Consider the following 24126-nt stretch of genomic DNA (forward strand, 5'->3'; position numbering starts at 1 on the left):
ACACAATAGGTTATTGGTTGTAAAGTTCATACCATTGCTGATGGTGCCAGTTTGCAAAGTAGTCTGCAGTCCACCTCCTATTCCTCCGTAACCACGGTAACTGTAATTCAGTCCTCCATTGATATACATCTGATCCTGTGAGTAAGAAGCAGCTGGCAGTGAGTAAGTGGTGTGCGCGAGCTGGGCCGCCTCCCTCGCTTGTTGAGTGTGTTTATCTAGTGCAATCGGTTCATCCTACAGCAAAACAAAACAGCAAACTAAAATCAACAAACCTCAGGTCTTGTACACTTTCAAAAAAGAAACAATTTGTACAGCATTTCCAACCTACCAGTAATTTGCTCATGCAGCCTTTGCTGTTTATTTTGCCTTGTTTACTTCAAATTAGTGCACTTTTTCCTATTTAATAAATACATCTCCACACTTCAGTAGCTGCTACATGCAAAATTGTCCACTACTTGAATCTGTTGCCATTAGTCAATCACCAGCCTTTAATTTATATCAACTCTGGAGATGCAGGCTGAAATGTGTACTCAATGATATATGCATCAAATACCCAGCGTCAACAGAAACTGCCAGAGCTTTCTGTCGGCTAAGTGCACCAGATTGTAGTGTCAGTGAGAGCTGGATTCCAGCTTTCCAGTCCATGTTACAAGAAAATCCCCATGCATCCAACTAAATTACTGCAAAAGTGAATTTTCTTAGGATAAGCAGTCAAATATCAAGTACAGCTGAAACATACAACAGAAAAATTTAATGCTCTCCATTTTTAATGCAGCAACCATTCAACCTCACACTGTTTCTTCTTGCATAAAGATTTGCATTCCTCTCAACAGGATACAGATCTCACTTAATAGTTCCATCAAAACTAAACTATTCCATTCCATAATTGTTCTCCTCTCATTCTTTTAATGAATTATTACTTCCTCAAATGTTTTGCAGCTCAGATGCATCACAAATAAAATCTGTTCATACAAATGGTCTATTTAGAAGGGACTGACGTTTGTTCCAATATGATTAAAATCATTTTAGATTTTAAAACATAGCCTTGAGTTCACCATGGATTTTGTTGCTGAGGATTTAATAAGCTTCCCGGATGATCTTACACACCACTTTAGGGTTTGCTGAAAAAACATTAACCTTAAACTCTAATATAAACTGTCTGTGAAATACAATACAACAGGAAAGTGATTTTTTTTCCCTTTAATAAATTGTGAGGATGCAAATAATTCTACTTGTCAGCTCTGTGACTGTCCAGCCGTGGTATTTTTATATTGGTATTTGCAGGCTGTTCTATCACCTGTGCATATTTTTCCTGGCCTTCATTGCTAAGCACCATTCTTTATCTGAGGGAGTGAACAGAAAACTGCTTGCAGGTCTTTTTCATTAGTGTAGGGAGGTGTGGGAAGAGTTCGAGCTCACTGATTTCCATATGTGCTCTTTATGGAGAGTCTAACTTCCATTCATGCATGCATGTCAAAGCTTATAAATTACTATTACTGATATTAGCAGATGAATAACTAACACGTCCATAGAACCTTCCCCCTTCTAATTTAAAGTGGGCATATTAACAACTACATAAGATTGGAACAAGAGTAAGCCATTCAGCCTCAATCCCACACAAAAAAAATGTGTGGGATTGAGGCAAATGCAATAAGGTTGACTTGTATATCAACCTTATTGCATTTGCCTCAATCCCACACATTTTTTTTATCCTTGGCCAGCAAAGAGATTAATTGAGATAGGGTCTGCAGTTTTTTTTAAAAAGAGCATACAAGAACATTAAACATTCCTCCACCAATACTGAAAGCATTCACTTATCTCATTACTGTTTGTTGTATTCTGCTGCGCACTAAATGGCAGTTAGGCTTTACTACAAAGCGGTGAATATACATCAAGTAACTGGCTCTAAACTACGTGGAATATCTGAAGATGTGAAAGGTGAAGCGAAAAAAGCTTTTTATAGTGTTACAGAACTGTTTATGGTCCACACAGCTATCTTGTAAAGTTTCCTATTAGAAATGAAACTTTATGAAAGTAACTATTAGAAGAAAACTACAAGAAAATCAAAGGTAAACAAACAGTATTAATATAATGTACAATTACAAAGAAATCTCACTGTCTGCACAGATTAGATCTTGTATCCTCTTATTGCTATATTAAGCTGCTCCAGGAGAAGAAAATTCATATACTCCACTGTATTCTCCACTCCCAAGGAACAAATGAATCTTTCTTTGACTGGAGATTAGCTCATAAAAGTCTGGTGTAAAGCTTTTGTAATTTAATGTAATATAAAATTTCTGCTGGAAATAACTTTATTGTCCAGAGTTTGTGATCCTTGTTCATTTATTTTCAATCTTTTCAATATTGAAACCTCAGCCAAAGAAATGTGGAACTTTTCCAGCTATGAACTATGAAAAGCAACTACCTCTGCATTAAGGTTCAGAAATCATTAAGCAGAATGAAAGATGTGCAGTACTACTGAGTTATTTCCACAATTTCAAAGTGATATCATTAGTTATGAGATCAAGTCCCTTATCAGAATTTCAATACTTAAATAAATACATACAAAATACATAAATGGATCCTCCCTGTTGAAGATATTGGATTATATTAAAGTGAGGATGTATGTGTCTTTCTGTCAGGCTGTTGTTTTCTGTAGAACCCTTTGTAAAACAGAGGTGTACAAGTGAATTTTGTATGCAGAGTTCAATGTGCTTATGATATTATTTAGTGCATGGGACTGAGAACCAATTTCTACACCAGTCCAATCTTCTCTTTCAAAAGATTAGCTAGTCATCCATCCATTTGCAGGTTGTGGGAGCTTGTCATACATCATTTGCATAAAGCGACGATCATTTCAATTCAACTCAATTTATTAGAAATGAAGCATTATGGAGATTTTGGGTAATGTGATATATTAATGCAAACTCTCCATTTGAAAATTTGCTGGTAAAATAGAAACAAACTTCTGGGGATGATCACAGTTGATAAAACATGTATTTGCATAAATCAAGACATGGAGTCTTTTGTCACCAAGGTGAGAGGCACAAATGAAAGTCTTTAAGTGTTCAGCCAGCGCTATTTAAATGTTAGTACATGAAAACAGTGCAACTACATTCTGCAGTATCTCAATTCTGGCTCAGTTTAAAATAATAAACGGCACACTATGATGAACTATCCCATCAAGTGATACAACAGGGGCCTGATGAGGGGAAGGTAGTGGCCCACAGCAAAGGAATCATCCTTACTCACTCTCAACCATAACAAAATTAATTAGGTGCACATATAAACATTCTGCTTTAAAAAAACTGGCTAGTGTTTTAGTTAAATAGAAAACGTAAATAGCAAGTACCAATCGATCCTATGGGATTGGCTTGATGAGAACAAGCAGGAAATCCAAAGGCTAATTAACCACAAAAGCAAGGCATTCTTGAATTCATAACACCATGAGGGAACAAAACAGATCTACAGGCACCTGAGGCCCTAGATCCAACAAAGTACTTGTGACCTAAAAGCAGATGGCTTGGGAAGTCCAGTAAAGGGTGCATTCTTCAATGCTGTCAACTTAATCTATGGCTCAAACATTCAAGGGTCCACCCAGCTGAGAACCAAGCATCAAGGAGAGATTATCAAGGTCAGACAGGCCTCTCACTGGAAGAAGCACTTCATTGGACTCCATAGATGAGAATCTGTAATTGACAAAAGTGTCCTTGGCTCCATCCTAAATCGCACCATCCCGTTGAGTCTTGCCACTGTGTGAGCTTGAAAGCCTATATGCTAGCTGAAAAACAACAGGACCTCTGGAAAAGATGGTACCCCTCTTGATGTTCTAGAACTTGGTGGAGGGCAACTTCTGGATTTCAAACTAATTTCAAACTTCAAATTTATAGTCTCATCTCCCTCACCTGTAAAGAGGAGAACATTTTATGGGACCTAGATGCAACAATCCCATCTTCAAGAAAAGAGACGAGGACCTAATCTATTCAAGCAGTTTGATATGACGCCATCAGGGCTACAGTCAGACCTTGCCAATGCCACATTCAACCTCAAGTCGGGTCTATTTCTGTACACTTAGTTTTCACTAGGCTTTTAAAACAGTCCAACTACCATAAAATATGCACATCTTAGGAAATACTTGATTATAAAATCAGAGAACATTAGAGCATAGTGACAGGAGGATTTACCTATCACAGAATCTTGTCTGAAAGTATTTTGGAGAGTAAACTTTTATGTCTACCTTTTCAACCTGTACAGCTCCCAACCACAACATCTCCAGCCCAAACGACACTCCCAACACCCTGTTTTTTCTCCCCCATGTTAACAGCAACTGTATTTGCACAGTATATGTAACATATAACTTTAATGTAAAAAAATTTCCCATAGCACATTGCACGAACATTACCAAACAAAATTTGGCAATAAATAACACAAAAGACATAAATGGTCAGATGAAGTAGATCTTGATAAATGTCTTGGTGGAAAAAAAGAGACAGAGATAATACTTCCTAGAATGTGCATATTTTATGACAGTTTGATTGGTTTAGTAGCCTGGGTTTAGTGAGTCCAGAGATTAAAGTTTTAAAGGTATTGTGGTGGAGCAATTTAAATTGGGGATAACCAAGGGACCAGAATTTGAGGATTGCAAATATCTCAAAGGTGGGTGGGGGGTGTTGGAAGTAATTACAGAGAACAGTAAGGGAGAAGCTGTGAAGAGAAATGAAAGCAAGAATAAGTTAATATAAGTGCTTGGAAAAACTGACTCAGACCCACTCAGCACGGGCAGTCTCAAGGCAAAGAAGTGATTGTGGGTTTGAAGGAAACAGTGGAAAGGTAGAGCTGGCATTGTCAATTCAAATATAAGGTGCTAGAGAAGAGATTTAAACCAGGGAAGTTGGGAATAAATTATCATACAGCTGGGAAGGGCTGAGTGCTGGTAATTCGGGCACTGACTATATTTGGGCTACTACAGTTACTTACAAAAATTCTGTGTTCAAATGAGCCTCTTGGCTCCATTACCATGCAACAGCAAGCTACACAAAGTAATATTCAGTCTGCTAATAAAGCTTATTTCAGATCCACGATTTGAGTTTTTTTCCAACTATTTGTTGAAAGAGCAAAAGCATTGGCTTTAGTTGTCATCACAAGCCCCATTCCCTAGCCACCAAATTCGTCCCTCTTCCTAGCACCTGTACAATACAAATTCATGTCACACTTGATCCTCAGGTAAGCTATCAACCATATATCTGCACTAATATTTGGATCATTCATAATGTTGACTGATTCCCTCATTGTCTAGGCTCATATTGAACTGGAATCCTCTTTCATGACTTTGTTAACTCTAGACTTCACTATTCCAATGGACTCCGAGATGGTTTCTCTTGTTTTACCCTCCACAAAATAAGGGCATCCAATAATTTGCTGGCAGTACCCTAACTCATACAAAGGCCCATTAAGTCATTACCCGTGTCTCACTGACCTCCATCGACTTCCAGTTATGCAAAAATTAACTTTTAAAATTTGCATCCTTATTTTCAAATCTCTCACCATTTCCTAACTCTGCAATCTCCTACAGCTTTTGGTTATATTCCCCTATTTGGTTCAATCCAAAATTTTGTTTAGTAATGGTCCTGTGAAGTGTCTTAGGACACATTTTGCAATATTAAATGAACAATATAAATAAAAATTGTTATTGTTCTTTATGAGATAGAAGATAAGGTCTCTACAATACTGCAGCAGCCTTTGAGTAGGTGATGAAATGATTAAAAAGACCAGGAAAGATATGTTCTGGAAGAAGAGTGGGGTTGGGGAAGAGAGTAGAGCAAGAAAAATTGGTTAGGATGCAGTGACAGTTGGGGGTGGAAGCCAATTGCAACTTCCAGTTTTTCAATACAAGGGGCATTCCTGTCCTTAATCGGATTTAGATGTTACTTTGCTGGTTGGTGATCCCTTTAACAGGTGCCACAAGATTTGTGCTGTATCTCCTGCTCATAATATGTGCACTTCCTGCCTACCTTAAAGGATTAAGAGGCATTTAATAGCTGAAAAATGGGCATAACTGTGTCAAATTTCTAGGCCAACATGTTCAAAGACCTGGGAGAGGAATGATCGGTTTTAGATGAGTGGCTATTAAAAAGAACAGATGGATTCAGAACAGGTATGTTTTTGACAATGCAAGACATACAAAGGCCAAGGGAACTGAACAGATTTGAAAGTTAAGAGCTAATTAAGAGTATAGCCTCAGTAGCTTAATAAGAATAAAACTCCACAGATGCTTTGTTCAACCGGAAAATGAAATTATTTTTAGAAAGCAGTAACAAACACCACTCAATTCAGTGACTCATACTTCATTTAAAAACAGATAAACTGGCTGCATAAAGTAGATAATTTAACTGTTCCTTCATCTCCAGGAGTGCATGCAAGATGTTTACACTTTTATTCTAACCAGCTGGAAGGTCATCGCTCATGTGGAATACTTCTGCAGCATCTCAGTATACGTAGGTGAGGCTCTGATAATTCACATAAATATTGATTGAAAAGTGCAATTAAGAGAAAATTAAACATTTGACTAATTGTCATGTGATTCACAAGCCATCGTGGGCATTTACATATAATTAACTCAGTCACTGAGATATGAAACAGATATGTGATGTTTCTGAATGAGCAAAATATGGCAGTAAGTCTTTGATTAACTATTGAAATGCACTTTTATGTTGTATCAATAGACAGCAGCTCCAAAAGTCTACTAATGCAAAACAAGTGCTGTGACATTGGAGTCAGGTTCTGGACCCAAAGTAATATAACCTAGAACTTGGTTCTGAGACTGAAGGTAGAGGAAGAAAGAACTCCTTTCCACCAAATTCTGCTCCGACTAGAACGGAGGGATATTGGTTTAAGGTAATCACCTCAATAAATTACTCGAGAGGTTGGTTTTGGCACAAATCAACTCCTGCCTCAGAAATAACCTGGTTCCGCTTCAATTTGCCTACCACCACAACAGGTCAATGGCAGATGCAATTTCCCTGGCTTTTCATTCTGCTCTGGACCATCTGGACAACAGGAATACATGTCAGGCTACAGCTCAGCATTCAACACAATCATCTCAAGCAAACTTATCATCAAACTTCAACACCTGGGACTCTGTACCTCCCTCTGCAAAAGGATCTTCAACTTCCTCATCGGCAGACCTCAATCAGTGCGGATCAGTAACAACATCTCCTCCTTGCTGACCATGAACACAGGTGCACCTCAAGGCTGCGTGCTTAGCCCCCTGCTCTACTCCCTATACACACCAGACTGTGTGGCTAAGCATAGCTCCAAAGCCATACACAAATTCATTGATGACACTGCTGTTGTTGGATGAATCACAGGTGGTAATGAGTCAGAATACAGGAGCAAGATAGCACCTCATTGAATGATGCTGCAACAACAACCCCTCGTTCAACGTCAGTAAAACTAAAGAACTGATTGTTGATTTCAGGAAGGAAAAGGAGGGTGAACATGCGCCAGTCTACATTGGTGGATCGGCGGTGGAGAGGGTCAGCAGCTTTAAATTCCTGGGCATTAACATATTGGATGACCTGTCCTGGGCTCAGCACATGCATGCAGTCACAAGGAAGGTGCGCCAGTGTCTTTACTTTCTTATAAGGTTAAGGAGGTTTGGCATGTCATCAAACACTCTAACAAAACTTCTACAGATGTACTGTTGAAAGTATCCTGACTGATTGCATCATGGTCTGGTAAGGCAATTTGAATGTGCAGGAACGTAAGAAGCTGCAGAGAGTAGTGGACTCAGCCCAATACATTACGGACACATCCCTTCCCTGCATCTACAGAAGACGCTGCCTCAAGAAGGCAACATCTATCATCAAAGATCCCCACTATCCAGGCTATGCCATCTTCTCACAGCTACCATCAGGCAGAAGGTACAGAAGCCTGAAGTCCCACACCACAAGGTTCAGGAACAGCTACTTCCCTTCAACCATTTGGTTTTTGAACCAACCTGCACAACTCAAATCATTACCTCAGTAGAGCAACACTATGACCACTTTGCACTACAATGGACTTTTTTTTTGTTTTAATTGTGTTCTATGACAATAAACCCAACTTTGACTTTAGAAGGGTTTTCCGATCTTTCTCGGGCCATAACTGGGCCTCATGCCTATCTAATTACTTTCATTTTCCAGTTCTTTCCTTCAGCTCTCAACTTGCAAAAATTCTACTGAAACTTCTAGGAATCACCCCTGTCATAACCCTGAAGATGGAATTAAGGCAAGCATCATGCTCTTCTTTGCAATTGTTCTTAAAGGCACAGATACTGCAGAAATCAAATTTTGTCTCTTTTTCTAACAATCAATTTGATTTCATACCTATGTTTATGGTTCAAATTTTGTTGAAATAATTCCATTAAAGAAATTTCATTTTCAACTTACGAAAATTTCTTGTCACTAATCTATTGTTTGAATTCCCAGAATGGTTACTATCTCAGGTTTTGTACAGCTTTATTCAAAGCACACTGTATACTTTATTCAAAGCTTAATGATTCACCTCTAACTGTGATGTGCTTGTGGCAGAAACTGCTACCTCAGCTGTCTAGATGAAATGCAAGTACTACAGCTGCAAAATTGTATCCAGACACCAATGTCTTTGAGGCTCACTCATGGGTTCTGACCTATATACTCATAGGCCTGTATGAAGAACTTCTCTGTCATTGGTATTAACTCTGCAAATGTTATTTCTGATTGTTTCGTTATGGATGCTCCTAAAGAATTTCCACAAGGAATTTCTCTAAAATCAGAAGCAGCCACTTTCACTAATCCAGTTGAGGGATTTTGAGACTAAATTTAGATGCACTGAGGTCTTGTTGAAAGATCACTCAGAGCACCATGAAGTTGCTGCATGATCTCAGGTAACCTAAAATACTCAGATATGCATTCAGATAGCTTTGCAGAGACAGGGAATAATGCTCAAGGTGACAAAAAGAATGTGAAAGGCTGTTTGGAACATTGTACCAGTGCCATTAGTGCTATCCAATTACTTTCACTTTACAGCTCTTCCCTTTAGCTCTGCAAAAAAATATATAAATATAGTCTTTTGAAAGTTAGTATTCAGTCTACTTGTACCATCCTACCAGCAATGCATTCAAGATCATGACAGTTCATCAGCTGGCATTCTCTTCTACTTCCCCTGGCTTCTTGCCTTTATCTTAAATCAGAGTCCTTTGGAAAAGCCAAGGGCTATTCATACCAGTTGAAAGATAAGAGCGTGCATTGAATGGTCCACATTTGCAGCAGATGATTAAACTGGAACTCGGGTTAAAAATCCTCAGCTTCCAATGCATGGCTAACAGCACGAGGAGAGGGTGGAAATTAATGATAGATTCACTTCTATCTTGATCAGTACCAAATGAAGTCAATATAGACAAGTGCAAGATACTATATAGTCAGGTAAAAATGTTGGCACTATGTTTTGAAGGCAACTCACCACAGAAGCAATAAAAGATTCTGGAAAATGGCTTTCATTCTCAGTTGCTTCGGACAAACGTGATAAAGTAGTATTCTGCTTCTGAAATATGGCCCCACTGACTTCAGTCCAAGCACGTACAGATAAATGCATATTCCTTCGTGTGAAGATACAACAAGCAACCAGTTGATTTCAAACTCTTAGAGACCACATCAAAACTGTATAGCACTTTGCTAAGCCTGTCCCTCAAATACTGTGTACCATTCAGGAATCATGAGAATTAAATGGGTCTTGGTGACCGTGGAGAGAGATCAAGTGATCTAACTCCCAGTTTCACAGGAAAAGCTGAGGAACAGAGAGTTACAAGATACTTGTAAGTCCCACTACCAATTCCTTAGGACAACAGGAGGTAGCTTTTTATTGAGTTTGGATTAAGAAGACAGAATTGGTAATCCAGGCTAAGATTAAAATCATTTCAGAAACAACTTAATGCTGCATTGGATATTTGGGAGAGTTGCTATTTTACAGGAAAAGAGGCCTTCTTCCTTCAATACATTTCATAAAGCACTAGAAAGCCTAACATTGCAAAGAAATGTGTGATCTACATAAATCAGTGTCACAAAATCTGTTTCAATGCTACACATTTTCTGAGTACTACTGGAGCCAAATTGTTTCTAAAATATTGCTTAATACAAATGCAAACATTCAAGGCATGGGTCACGTGGCTGGTATTTTGATGAGGGCATTATCAGGTGTGGAGCTAAAAGAACAATACAGAGTGGGGAGATCACAAAGTTAGTCAGTGTGCAGCCACAAGTAACCAATGAGTAGTTATTGGATAATGAAGAATATTTGCTAACAATATGATTCTTGACTCTGGTATCCAACTCAACCATCAATAAGAAATATGCCAACAATAAATGCCAGGTTGCCACGCAGTATGTCTTACCACAGATCACTGACAGGATGAAACAATGTGTTCACTACATGGATGGCTTCTTAGATGACCTGCACCACTTGGCACAGTGGATCTGGTGTATCTGTGAAATTTCAGCATCATCAGGCTATGCCACCAAATATGAGCTGAGAAACTGTAATGATAAAGGTATATGTAGACAGCCCCTTTCTGTCTGTGAATAACTCATTCAATCACAATACAAATGGCCATAGTACCAATATTCAATCACTTACAATCTACATCTTCTCTTCCATCCATTGCTGACCTTCATATCATCTTGTTGGCCACAATGCAAAATAAAAGCTAACACAGGACAAAAAATCCAGATCAAATTTATTAATCAAGACCCATCTAAATGTATATAATGAGAACTTATCACCTGTGCATTCTCTTAAAATGCTGACCCTTGAGCCTAGTGATCTACCACATGCAGATCCCACCCTAAGGCATACTCTAAATTAAGTTTGGGGGTGGCACCTGTAAGTTTTAAATCAAGTGTAAGTGTTTATTTATCTTGCTTTCCTACCACCACCTAGTCTTCATTAGGAGGTTGAGGAGATTTGATATGTCACCAAAGACTTGCAAATTTCTAGATACTGTGGAGAGCATTCTGACTGGCTGCATCACCACCTGGTATGGAGGCTCCAATGTGCAGGATCGAAAGAGGCTGCAGAGAGTTGTAGACTCAGCCAGCTCCATCACAGGTACAACCCTCCCCACCATCGAGGACATCTTCAAGAGACAGTGCCTCAAATTGTGACATCCATCATTAAGGACCCTGACAACCTGGGACATGCCCTCTTCACATTACCACCATTGGGGAGGAGGTACAGGAGCCTGAAGATCCCCACTCAACATTTCAGGAACAGCTTCTTCCTCTCCACCGTCAGATTTCTGAACGGTCCATAAACCCATAAACACTACCTCATTATTCTTCTTTTGCACTATTTATTTATTTTTGTAACTTATAGTAATTTTTATGTCTTGCACTGTACTGTTGTCACAAAACAACAAATTTCACGACATATGTCAGTGATAATAAACCTGATTCGAATTGCAACTTGGATGAGAAGACAGAGATGTCTGTGTATATCATTGGCAGCTTGTAATTTGAAAAGTTTGTGGCAGGAGATACACTTAGGTATAAATCTCATTCTCACGTCCGAGGGTAGGGTCATCTCCATGGTTTCACATCCACTGCTGGCTTTGGGAATAAAAACCATTCTAATTATGACGAACAGAATCTCATCAAAGTGGATAAGGTAATGCGGCTGCACCCGTCTCCCACTGGTTACGTGCCACTTTCTGTAATTATACACCGCCTTGTCTTGCAAGAGAGATGGAGCAGAGAGTAGAAAGTGGTTGGGTGATTTGCCTGCCATGGCTAAACAGCCGGTAGCATGTGCAAGCTTTGAGATGTGGGTGCGTGGCTAACAGCAGTGAAGTGAGGATGTGTTGGAGCATAGGACTTACGTGTTTTGCTTGATGAATAGACATTGTTGGTAAATGAATGATGGGTAGATGGTAAGCTGAGCTGTGTATGAGGTGAAATGAAAGCAAAAAGCACTAGATATGTTCATCAGATTCTGAGGAAATGTTATTAACCTGAAATGTTAACTCTCTCTCTCCCTTTTCACAGACATTCCTTGATCTGATGAGTATTTCTAAGCTTCTACTTTTATTTCAGATTCCCAGTATCTGCATTTTTTTTTGCTTTTCCCTGTATGAAGTCGATGCATCCAGTCCTTGGCCACGCATGTGATATCAGTATCACATCCATGATGTTGAGGTTTGACTCCTGACACTGATGGCCATGGTTATTTCCTCTTCTTCCTTTGCAGGATGGGTCTGTGGGTTTCCTGGCCCCAATACAGAAAGAGGGCATTCTCCTCATGTACTCCTTCATCAAGGCTTCTAGTGCAGTCTTGAAAAAAGTCATTTGATATCTTCTGTCCTGTGTTGTGCCTTTGTTTTCTCCATGGTCAAACTGTATTTCAAATTTTCTGTTAGCAGGTGGTGCAACCAGATGCACCCTCCCTTTAAGAGAATCCTGGCTTCTCATGAAATTGATCCCACTTCTTACCAATTAAGTCAGTGAACACTGCACACAACAGTCATATTAATCAGCAGGCAGCATGAACTTACTGTCGGCCTCAGAAGAAACAGGCACAAGTCCCCACAAACATTTTACCAGAGTCTGAAACACCACAATGCAATGGTTATTAATCAATTCCCCTTCTGCTTAAACCATCTCTATGTTGACAAATCCTTGGAAATCGTAAGTTTATCTGCTGAAATCCTAAAACTTGCTGGTGAGGAGCTTCATTCAGGAACAGACACCTCCTCGTCCACATCCAGGAAGAGGTTGATACACCAGGGGACCTCTGTGATTCTGTAATTGCGAACAGTTCAAGAACGAGACAAGTCGAATTATGGTAACTACAAGAGTTCTCCCTGCAGTGTTCCACAGGGAAATCAGGACCAGGGTCCTTCTGAACCACCTCCCTTCAGTAACCAAAGGGTCGCTCCCTGAATGTAAGTGTAGATTCTGTCCAACCAGAGACACAGTGGACATGATTTCTATTACATGACCATATCAGAATCCATAAAATGGGAGTGGAAATGTCATATTCAATGCTGAGGGACTGCCTCAGAATGAGGGGAAGATTCTTGGCCTGTTTACAGAATGTATCACCTGGAGTTTAGAAGGAATCCATCAATCCACCAGAGTATTCTCAGTTATTCTCCATATATTTAGCTTCAGGCAAATAATAAAGAATATCATTTACATTATTAGGTGCTATATTAGTAATATACACCACAATCAAAAGGGAAATTTCCATTTGTTATGACGTATGTGTGTTTTTGCAATTGTGGATTAGTTATATTCTCAATGTACAAGTCATTCTTAAATAATGTAATAATTTCACATTTACCTGTCACTGGTAAAGAATTAATGTTTTAATAGGACAGACAGTGAAAAGGTTTCTTCTAACTTTCCCAACTAGTGATCACTTTGAATTTATGCTCACTCATTATCAATTCACAATCTTTCATTACTTTTCCTTTCAAAATCTATCCTAATTTTTCACAATTATATTTTGATATTCATTCATTTTGATAACCTGGGGTAAGATTGGTACATTATCATGATGTAAAACAGTGCAACTGACATTCTGAACAATGTTTTCACACTGGGAACTTCCTAGAAAAATAGCTCTGGACAATTTGAATAATGAGTGCAAGGTGTCAGGTACAAGCCTGCAATCTCCTACTCTGTACAGCATAGGAACATGGGAATAAGATGAATTCATTTAACCACTCGGTCCTGCCCTACCATTTAAGTAGGTCATAGCAGCCTGCACCTCAATTCCATTTATCTACTTTTGTGCCATTGAAACTTTTAGATGAACAAAACCTATTAATTTCAATACCGAAAGCTTCAACCTCTTATGGATTTGGGGAGAAAAATAATTTCAAATTTCTACCATCCTTTTTATGGAGAGTACTGGCTGATTTTGCTTCTGAATTGCCTGGCTCTAATTCTAACATTACACCTCCTTGTTCTCAATTCTCCCACCAGAGGAAATAGTTTCTCTGTATCTATCTTGTCAAATCTTTACCACATTTTAAATACTTTTAATAAAATCACAACCCAATCTACTTTATTCAAGACAACACAGATGAATGTTATGCAACCCATCTTCATAACTTAACCCTCTAAATCCTGTATTATTCTGGTGTATCAACTCCCTACAAGGCTAATTAACCTTTCCAGTATGGTATCCATACTAAGTAAATGGAGAGCAGCTCCTCTCCTATGTTTTACAGCTTCCTACAGCAACTTTGTGTCAATAGTACCTGCTGCTGATAGGTTTCCAGTCGCATCCGTTTTGCTGCTTTCCGGCTTTCGCTCTCACATGCAGCAGCCAGAATATTCTCCGCCATAGCTGAGGTCAGGTGAGGTGGGGTGGGCCGTGGCTACAGAGAAGAAAAGGATTTACAAGTTGAACATCACTGCTTAAGATCACTCAAGTCAAAATGAATACGAGGCACTGAAAGAGACTTGCTCAATCATGAGTTCTGCTTGCAAAAAATAATCTCTGTACTCAAGATAAATCATTCCTCTTGTTTCCTTTATAGCAAGCTGAACCTTGTTCAATCACTGAACACTATAAACAGATGTCACGTCCATTTTTCTCAGAAATCATATGCCTACACTTAATGGTCAAAACAAAATGCATTTAATTAAACAGAATTCTATGATCTTAGCAATGAGACACGACTTATCCACAGCTAAAATGAAATATTCTCCAAACATGTCTGTACTCCAGTCCAGAGTATCCATTTCATTGTGGAGGCTGAAAGGTACTGGCGTGAGACCAAATTTTTAAAATATGGCATGTAAATTTTAAGTAGATGCTTGCTAAAATAGTTAATGTTAATATTTACAAGCTTTAAAGAAAACATGACATCAAAATATGTTTGCAAAGGGCTATTGAGCAGGAAGATCAGGAACTGTTTGTAGATTTTCACTGAAATGGTTTCAGCTTGGCACCGATGTATTTATCATGAAAGTTACAGAACCAGAGCTCTGGGCATCAACCAGAAAGGGTAACAGTAGGAAAATTACATTGAGTGAAGTTGCTTTTTGAATGCTTGACAGACATGAATTGGATCCCACTCTATTTTTTTAATAAGGGACATTAAATTACTTTAAATGGATTAATAGAATGTTAATATAGTAAGAGAATGCATACATTTTCAACATTTGCATGTTTCACTGCAACTTTCAGCCATTTTAATTCAACCTTTTTGCAATATATTTGCTGACCAAATTAAATAGGAGAGAAGGGAGAAACACTTTTCCAGTTGTGATGAAAATTCTTAAAACTGAAACGCTAAATATTTCTCTTTGCACAAATACTGCCTGACCTACTGAATGTTCCTTGCATTTTTTGTTTTTATTTCAGATTTCCAGTATCTGCAGTTTGCTGATTTTCAGTTTGGGAAAATCATGTGGCTCAAGAAAACTTTGGGAGATAGAAGAGCCATGGGTGCAAGAAGCACTGATTAAGGCTCCCCACCAATCGAGAACTCATTCAAAATCTGTTGTTTTACAGTACACCTAATTTATGCCCACAGATAAACATGGGGCACTTAGCAGAATCTGGGGAAGACCTTTCTGAAAAGAATAGGAAGGAAGATGGAGACAATTTTGCAGTGTTTACAGGGGTTTTGAAGGCATGATAGAAGTGAACAGTGGAAAATATAGGTAAGGAATATACATGCTGCATGCTACAAAATACCATCAAGAGGATTTCCATGAATAAATTAGCAGCTTCGAAGTTTCTGATTTTAATAACATTTTCTTTGTGAATGGGAAGTCAGCAGAAGATAGACAATAAACAAGGTCAACTGAATTTCAAGTCAACCTTGTTTGTTTCTCAACAAGAGAATGTTATATGTTGTACAGGAACTCCAAAAGAGAGAAAAGGAGGGCAGGTTGGAAACAGGGCAAAAACTCTGAAGTGGTGATATTCTATGTCAGTTTTGAATACCAGATTATTACTGTAAATATTTATGTATCTATGTTTATTCTCCCATTTCTACATTAGTTTTATAGGAGCTGAACTACCTCTAGCCAAGACACAGGATAGATGACCATCATTTCTTATTGAACAGTTGGAGAAAGAGGGACATAATCTCCTCAAACTCGTATCCAACTATTCCCCCCCCCCCAAAAAAAAAGAGTTGCCTCAGTTAATGGTAGTAACACTCATCTGAGGCGGAAGGTTGTCAGTACAAAACACATTCCACAAAATGACCACAAATCATAGTCAGTCAAACCAATGCAGTATTGAGCAGAGTACACTGGTGAAGGTGGCTTCTTCTGAAAGATATATTAAACCGAGATCCCATCTGCCCACTAAAGGAATGTAAAATATACCATGGCATTATTCGAAGGAACATTAACATGGTTAACATTTGTTCCTCAACCAAAACATCGATACAAATTACAAACAGCGTATTTCACTTCTGTTTTAGGAGTCTTGTTTGTAACATGGTTACCATTGCCCCTCCATTGTAACAGTGACTATATTTTACACGTTGCTCTTTAGCTGTGATATGCTTTTGTATACCCTGAGATTGCAAAAGGCACTATATAAATGTATGTTTCCTTCACTTCTGTATTGTTATAATTGTCTCCAAGAATACGTTTTTTTAGTATCATTGTCACTAATCCTTGAACTTTGCTCCTTTATTTTTCAGATGATATAAATACACTATCCTGTACTTTCTTCTTTCTCCTTAATGTATCCACAATCTTTTAAAATTGTAACACATTTTACACTCTCCCCCTCTAACATGTTCTTTCGCAGAATTGTGAAGCTTCTTCCCTCCTTCCTGTGTTTTTATCTTGCTTTAATTTTCATACCTTTAATATTCAGGCTTAATAACAATCAATGACTACTTTCTGATACAAATCATGTCGTATATTGAGAATGAGAACAAACTTCCACTCTATCATATCTTCAGGATATTCTAAATCTCTTTATAGCTCTAGGCTTAAATGCAGAGAGCACCCTAGTGTGACATTTTTTTTCCATTTCCCTTACCAGTTATCCTGTGGTGAAATTGTTAATCGGTGTCAGTTTTGTTCTACAGCCTCATCCTCACTAAGAAATAGATGAAAACTGCCCACAACTCATTTCAAATAGGGCTCTTCAAACCAGCTGGGATTTTAATCCCATCAGTCTGAACTGGATTTAAACCCAGGTCACTGAGGTAAAAATAATACTGTCTAATCCATGCACTACTTAGATCTCAGAGTTCAATTTAAATGCAAACACAACCATGAACTATGAGACTATTTTAATAACCTTCAACAGTATAGAAATACTGATGCTGTAAAACATGTTTCAAAATAAGATCCTACATGCAGTCATTGGTATTCATTTTCAAAACATACTAGGGCACAGAATATTTTTTTTATGAAAATCTTTCCACCAAATGACTAGCTTTCCGTTTGGCGTGCCATCTTTCAAATACGTGGGGGTGTATTTTTAAATAAATAGTTAGGTCTAGGCGCCTTTTCAGTAAAGTGACCTGAGAAAACCTTAAAGAGTGATGAGAGAATCAGACAGTGTTGGAAATTTTAATGAAAATTTTAACATAAATGACAAAAAAAACTTGAAATTCCTCATTTTAATGAATCCCAAATGTCATGGAAACATCCCCAGCAGGCTCTGAGATATCACACAAATTCCTACTAATCAGTTCTTCAGTAGTCCTCCTGCAACTAATCAGCTTGCCATTTGTAGCTTAAATCCAGCTTGGGGAGAAATGTTATCATGCAGGATTTTATTTTCTGAATTCAGCAGAGTGCAGTTTTAGAGACATTTGGTAATGCTGTGACAAAGTGAACAGATATACACTTATAAAATTAGTTAGAAAGTTTTTTTGAAAGTGAAACTTCAAAACATGATATAAAATAGCTAGAACTTTGTATCTGGAAATAACTAATAGTGGGAAAGGCACTGAGGCATTAATATATTTAATTAATTCCTTAAATAATGATGTTTTTACACACATTTATGTTCAAAAGAAATAAAATTTAATATGTGCCATATAGAAATCCCTAATTTTATGCTGATGGCACTTTGATTCAGATTATGCAAAAGTAAAGTTCTTGATTCATCTGCTGGTGTCTATGATACGACACTTCAATCCTGGGATTAAACTATTTTTTGTGAATTTCTAAGCATACCATTTGGATAACTAAGCTCCATATTCTTGGAATCTAATTTCATAAGGCTCAAGTATTAAAACTACTAAAGCTGCATATATCTGCACACCAGAGACATATACCAATGAACCACTGCAAAATTTCAGTCAGTCATATTGTCTTTTTATTAATTTACAATAAGCCACTGTCAAAGTATTTATCCCTACTGGACGAACTTACCATTCCATATTTTTCCCTCTGATCTTTTTTCTTCTCCAGTGGTCTTTTGCACATACAATGCATTCATCAACTAATACCAGCAATTCAAGATTGTGATGTTTAAGGTAAGCAGAGATCTAGAGTTCTGTGAATTGTGATATTACATTGCTAATGTGAAATTGCGTATATGAAAAACACGATGATGCTGGAGGAACTCAGCAGGCCAGGCAGCATCCGTGGAGAAAAGCAGGCGGTCAATGTTTTAGGTCAGGACCCTTCCAGAACGTTGACCGCCAGCTTTTCTCCACGGATGCTGCCTGTCCTGCTGAGTTTCTCCAGCATCATCGTGTTTTTCATCTAGATTTCAGCATCTGCAGTTCTTTGTTTCTCTGAAATCGTGTGCAATCTGTTTGTTTCAAAGCTACTTACTGAGGAAAGCTCCTTCAGATTGAGGCTGTTTGTAACTCACTGCTCCTGCTCTTTTGGGGATAGATTATCAAGGTCAGAAAAATGAAAAGGAAATGATTGCTTTTATTTTTTTTGAATACACACACACACTAGAATACCTTGAAGTGAAAAGGACACACAGCTACATGCAACATGAGAGAGCTGGTCTTCCTGCCTCAACCGATGGTCAGTCTTTGCCAATATTCAAGCAGACATTCTACTGCAGCAGGAGAAAAACTGGCAAAGCCAGTGATGGTTCTAACTGGAGGGGGAGGGGGACAATGGAAACAATAGAATGGGTATTATTTTGACAGACAACAGTGTTGTCAATAAGAAGTTACTTTGCTTGTGTAGCAGCAAGTTTGAGTCCCATGGCTTTCTGTAACTAGCACCACCAGTTACACAGGATCATTTCTTAAAAAATTTTCAGTGGGAACTCTGGGTGGGGCGCCTCGCGAAACGCAGCGTCTCACCTCAGAGGAAGGAAAACCCGATGTCCGCCTCACCCTCCAGCAAGCACGCTTCCTGTTGGCTGAAGAAAGAGCTGCACCACCGACAGTAGACATGAAGAAATTGGAGGCCCCCTCTTCCCTGTCCTCCTGTCTGAAGGAGGAGGCATGTAGGCGAGATGCCTAAAGATGGAAATAAAGAAAGGGAGGGCAGGATAAATGGACAAGAGAAGGTGCACACACCCTTGCATGAAATTCAAACGAATTTTATCACATTAATCCTCCTCCTACACTTTTTTCACGGGTTTTCTTTTTAAATTTGGTGTGTTTTAAAACACATTAAAGGAGCTGATCTTGACGACTGTTTACTTTGCTTACCTAACCAGTTCCTGATTCCAAGTAGAAAATATCACAAATTCATACTGACTTAATTTAAAAAATTAATAGGTGTGATTGCAGTGTTTTATTTTGGGGTTCCTGGACAGTTTCACCTGTTATTTTATAGCCTTGCTAATGGCTCTGGCTCCATATATAGGGATTTTACACTGCTGGCTAAAACCCAGAAGTAGACTTTCCAGATTCCTTTGGACCTGCTCCAGGAAGACCAATAAACTGACTTAAGACTTGCTATTAGGTGCATGAGATCTGCAGCAGTAATATGGCACTTAATTCAGTAAAGATTGGATCAGGGAAAGTTCCATCTCAGTCTCAACTAACTTTCAGATTGTGCACTTCCCCACATGATAAAATCAACACTCTTTAAGGGTTGGTCAAATGCGAGTGAAGAGATCCTATTGCATCTCCTGTTGGCTTAATCATAATGCTGATCTTATTGTTTAGAGACATAGGTGGGATTGGATACTGGCATACTTGGGAGTCGATCCCCTGAATATTTTGCCAGAACTGCACTACTTATCAAAAATCAACAGGAAGATGTGCCTTTTGTTAATATAACTGATGCTCATATCTCACAGAATCAGACTGGTGTCCTTCAAAATTTATACCTAAGGTGGAAGGATATCTTTCTTTGCTCTTAACAGCAATGGTCCCTGAACAGAAAAATTCCACCACCACAAATTCTGCAAAAAGCAATGGTAACTCAAAATCACCGTATGGGGCCAACAGAATACATGCAGATCACTTGTTATTACCAGACAAAATATTCACCAAATTCTATTGCAAGCTTGTTGCTCACTGCAACAAACCTTAGCTAATGTTCTTATTACAGAGGACAAAGCGTAATTTATTTACAATAAGCTAATGATCGTGTCTCTTGATTAAAATAATTGCAGTCTGATACGGGTACAAGCTTACCAAATTGAGCAACTGGACTCCATTAAAACAACATAAAACACTTTCCCTGAGATGCCCATTTTATTTATACAAACCTCCAGCAGAATTTATTTCTGGATCTCAATGGAAAGGATAATTGCTTTGTTTGGCTTAATTTTGTATTTTATTTGAATGATAATTGAATTTTTATACTTCATCTCAAACTAAAAGTGAAATGAATAGATGATAATTAAATTTTAATAGTTAATCAATTAAAATGACAATGAATGCAGACTTAAAAAGGCATGATTATAGATATGTGATAAATTATCATAGAAAGATGAAAAATATTTTCAGACCATGAGCACACTGTACAAACTTCAACTTTACATTTTCTCAAAAGATTATTCATTATTTGGGATCATGAATAGTAAGGTGCATCAATAGTGGAAATAATACCAAAGCTCAGTAGTTTGTTACACATACAGCGGCATGCAAAAGTTTGGGCACCACTGGTCAAAATTTCTGTTACTGTGAATAGCTAAGCAAGTAAAAGATGACCTGATTTCCAAAAGGCATAAAGTTAAAGATGACACATTTCTTTAATATTTTAAGCAAGATTACTTTTTTATTTCCATCTTTTACAATTTCAAAATAACAAAAAGGGAAAAGGGCCCAAAACAAAAGTTTGGGCACCCTGCATGGTCAGTAACACCCCCTTTGGCAAGTATCACAGCTTGTAAACGCTTTCTGTAGTCAGCTAAGAGTCTTTCAATTTTTGTTTGGGGGATTTTTGCCCATTCTTCCTTGCAAAAGGCTTCTAGTTCTGTGAGATTCTTGGGCCATCTTGCATGCACTGCTCTTTTGAGGTCTATCCACAGATTTTCAATGATGTTTAAGTCGGGGGACTGTGAGGGCCACGGCAAAACCTTCAGCTTGTGCCTCTTGAGGTAGTCCATTGTGGATTTTAAGGTGTGTTTAGGATCGTATCCTGTTGTAGAAGCCATTCTCTTTTCATCTTCAGCTTTTTTACAGATGGTGTGATGTTTGCTTCCAGAATTTGCTGGTATTTAATTGAATTCATTAAGTAAAACTGGGGCTAACTACATCTGTAAGGAATAAAATGAATCCCTAAGCCCAATCTAGAAGCTGCAGAGGAGATGGCTAGCAACTGACAGACTGGGATAGGCTGGATCACACAGGGATGGAAAAGAAAGAATTTCAAATCCAGAGGGGCCATCGTTCAAAGAATCACAGGCATAAGAGTTGCTGGGAGCCTCCATCAGGCAATAATGACCTCTTCTCTACCGATAAGGTGCTACTTGGTAGACTGGTCTAGAAGGTTAGAACACATGGGATCCAGGGTGGGCTAGCCAATTGGATACAAAATTGATCTGGTGGTAGTGGAGTGTTGCTTTTCAGATTTTTGGCCTGTGACCAGTGGTGTGCCACAGGAATCAGTGCTGGGTCTTCTGATGTTTGTCATATATGTTAATGATTTGGATGAGAATGCAAGTAGCATGGTTGGTAAGTTTGCAGATGATACCAAAAATTGGTGGTATAGTGGACAGTGAAGAAAGTTGTCTAAGGTTAAAGCAGGATACAGATGAATTGGGAAAGTGGGTAAAGGAACTGCAGATGGAATTTAACTCAGACAAGTGAGAAGTGATCCATTTTGGGATGTTAATCCACAGCAGGACATAGAGTGGATTAGCAGGGCCCTGGGGAGTGTTGTTGAATAGACAGACCTTGGGGAGACGTATACAGTTCCCCGAAAGTGGCAACATTGGTAGAATGGCAATATTTTAGGGTGGTGAAGGCAGCATATGGCATGCTTGCTTTCATCAGCCAAGACATTAAGTACAAGAGTTGGGACGTCATGTTACATTTGTAAAAAATGTTGGTTAGGATGCAATTGAAGTATTATGTGCGTTCTGGGCACCACGCTACAGGAAACGTGATTAAGCTCAAAATGGTGCAGAAAAGATTCACAAAGATGTTACCTGGATTGGAAGGCTTGAGTTATAAGCAGAATTGGATAGGCTAGGTCTGGAGGCTGAGAGATGTCATAATGGAGGAATACAAAATTACGAGAGGGTAAATAGCCAGAGTCTGTTTCCCATGGTAGGGGTGTCTAAAACTAGAGGGAAAAGGTTTAAGGTGAGAAGGAGAGGTTTAATGGGGATCTGAGGGGTAGATTTTTCACACAAACAGTAGTTGGTATTGGAAATGAGCTGTCAGATGAGAGGGTGGTCGTAGGACAGTAACAACATTTAAGAGGCATCTGGACGGGTACTTGAATGTGTAAGACAAAGGGAGATAATGGAATTAGTGCAGGCAAGTGGGATTAGTAAGACATAGACATGATGGCTGGTTTAAATACAGTGGGCCAAAGGGCCTGTTTCTATGCTATATGACTCTACGACTGAAAGGGGACAGTGGATCCTGTTGGATGTTTTCTCGAGCAGACTATCAAAGTCATTTGGCAGCAAACCTCATCACCAGAATATTCAAAGATGCACCAAAACATTGGCTGGTGATGAGAAGGGTCCTCCCTGTCAGACCCTCCTTGTCAAAGTCTTAGCTCCACAACAGATGGCTATGACACTACAGGTGATCCCCGCAATACAGATGTTTGGGTAGCAGAAATTCATCCTTACAGAATTCACAAGTCACTAATCACTACCCAAAAATTTGAGATGTGAATGGAATTTGCTCTTACAGAATTTATGTGAAAAAAAAGTAAATAAACCAACGTTTCAACTCACATTTTTTAATGCACACGCAGATGATGTGGCTTCGTGTTACAAAAAATTGTGATGAGACGTTTTTCTAGGAACATAACCCCCCCATAACAGGGGGTTACCTATACTTACTTCTGGGGTGTGTATTTGCCAAGAAGTTCTGGAAGAAGATTCATCGGCTTTTGTTCAGGTTCATCCTAAACAGTCACGTACCACAGGCCTCTGTGCTATACTGGCTGTTGCCAAGAACGCACTCTGAGATAATCATCAACAGCTTCTGGAGGATTATCAACTCAGCACAAGATGGACTTTGGTCTGCCCAAAACTTGTTGGTCCAGAGACAATGTTGTGGACTGGCACATTCCATGGTCTAGCACTACATGTTGAGGGACCCACTGTAGCTTTGTGAAACCACAAAGCTCTGTGGGGAAAGACCACAGCTTAAAGCCTTCCTTCCCCACACATTGAGGGGCTAGGACCCGCAGTTAAGAAAATGCTTGCTCAAGGAGTTTATGTAAGGAAAAGTCCATGTCATGTTCATGTAAATGGTAATAATATGGCTGGCATTGAGAATATCCTTATTGAAAAAAGATCTGCATAACACAATAGCAAAAGGCATGTTGGAAGGACCTTTCCAGGTGCATAGCCTGTTAAGTGCCTATGCATTGTGTGTACAAGAGAATGCAGGCCCTGAATCACTGCATTTATTACCTATTATAACACCTTTACCTATGCCATTCAATTTCTAGGCTTGCCACTTTTTCTTGTACTAGTTTCTCTTGTTAAGCTTCATTTACAGCTACACTCACAAACAGAGATAAATAAAAGTTGCATCTCACCTTGTCTTTA

The 24126-nt window shown here is 38.7% G+C and overlaps 1 protein-coding gene across 2 annotated transcripts in view; it reads right to left on the reverse strand.

Annotated features, from left to right (window-relative positions):
* The window catches only part of LOC127578702 (nucleolar protein 4-like), a 224505-nt gene that overhangs the window by 13333 nt on the left and 187046 nt on the right, over nt 1–24126 (reverse strand). For both annotated transcript variants that reach the window (XM_052031015.1, XM_052031014.1), the window contains exons 10-12: nt 19286–19444; nt 14279–14398; nt 33–234 (exon numbers count right to left, since the gene is read on the reverse strand). In XM_052031015.1, coding sequence (XP_051886975.1) covers nt 33–234; nt 14279–14398; nt 19286–19444 — 481 coding nt within the window. The remainder of the gene's footprint in view (nt 1–32; nt 235–14278; nt 14399–19285; nt 19445–24126) is intronic.

The sequence above is a fragment of the Pristis pectinata genome, chromosome 16, assembly GCF_009764475.1.
Source record: "Pristis pectinata isolate sPriPec2 chromosome 16, sPriPec2.1.pri, whole genome shotgun sequence".
Classification (NCBI taxonomy): domain Eukaryota; kingdom Metazoa; phylum Chordata; class Chondrichthyes; order Rhinopristiformes; family Pristidae; genus Pristis; species Pristis pectinata.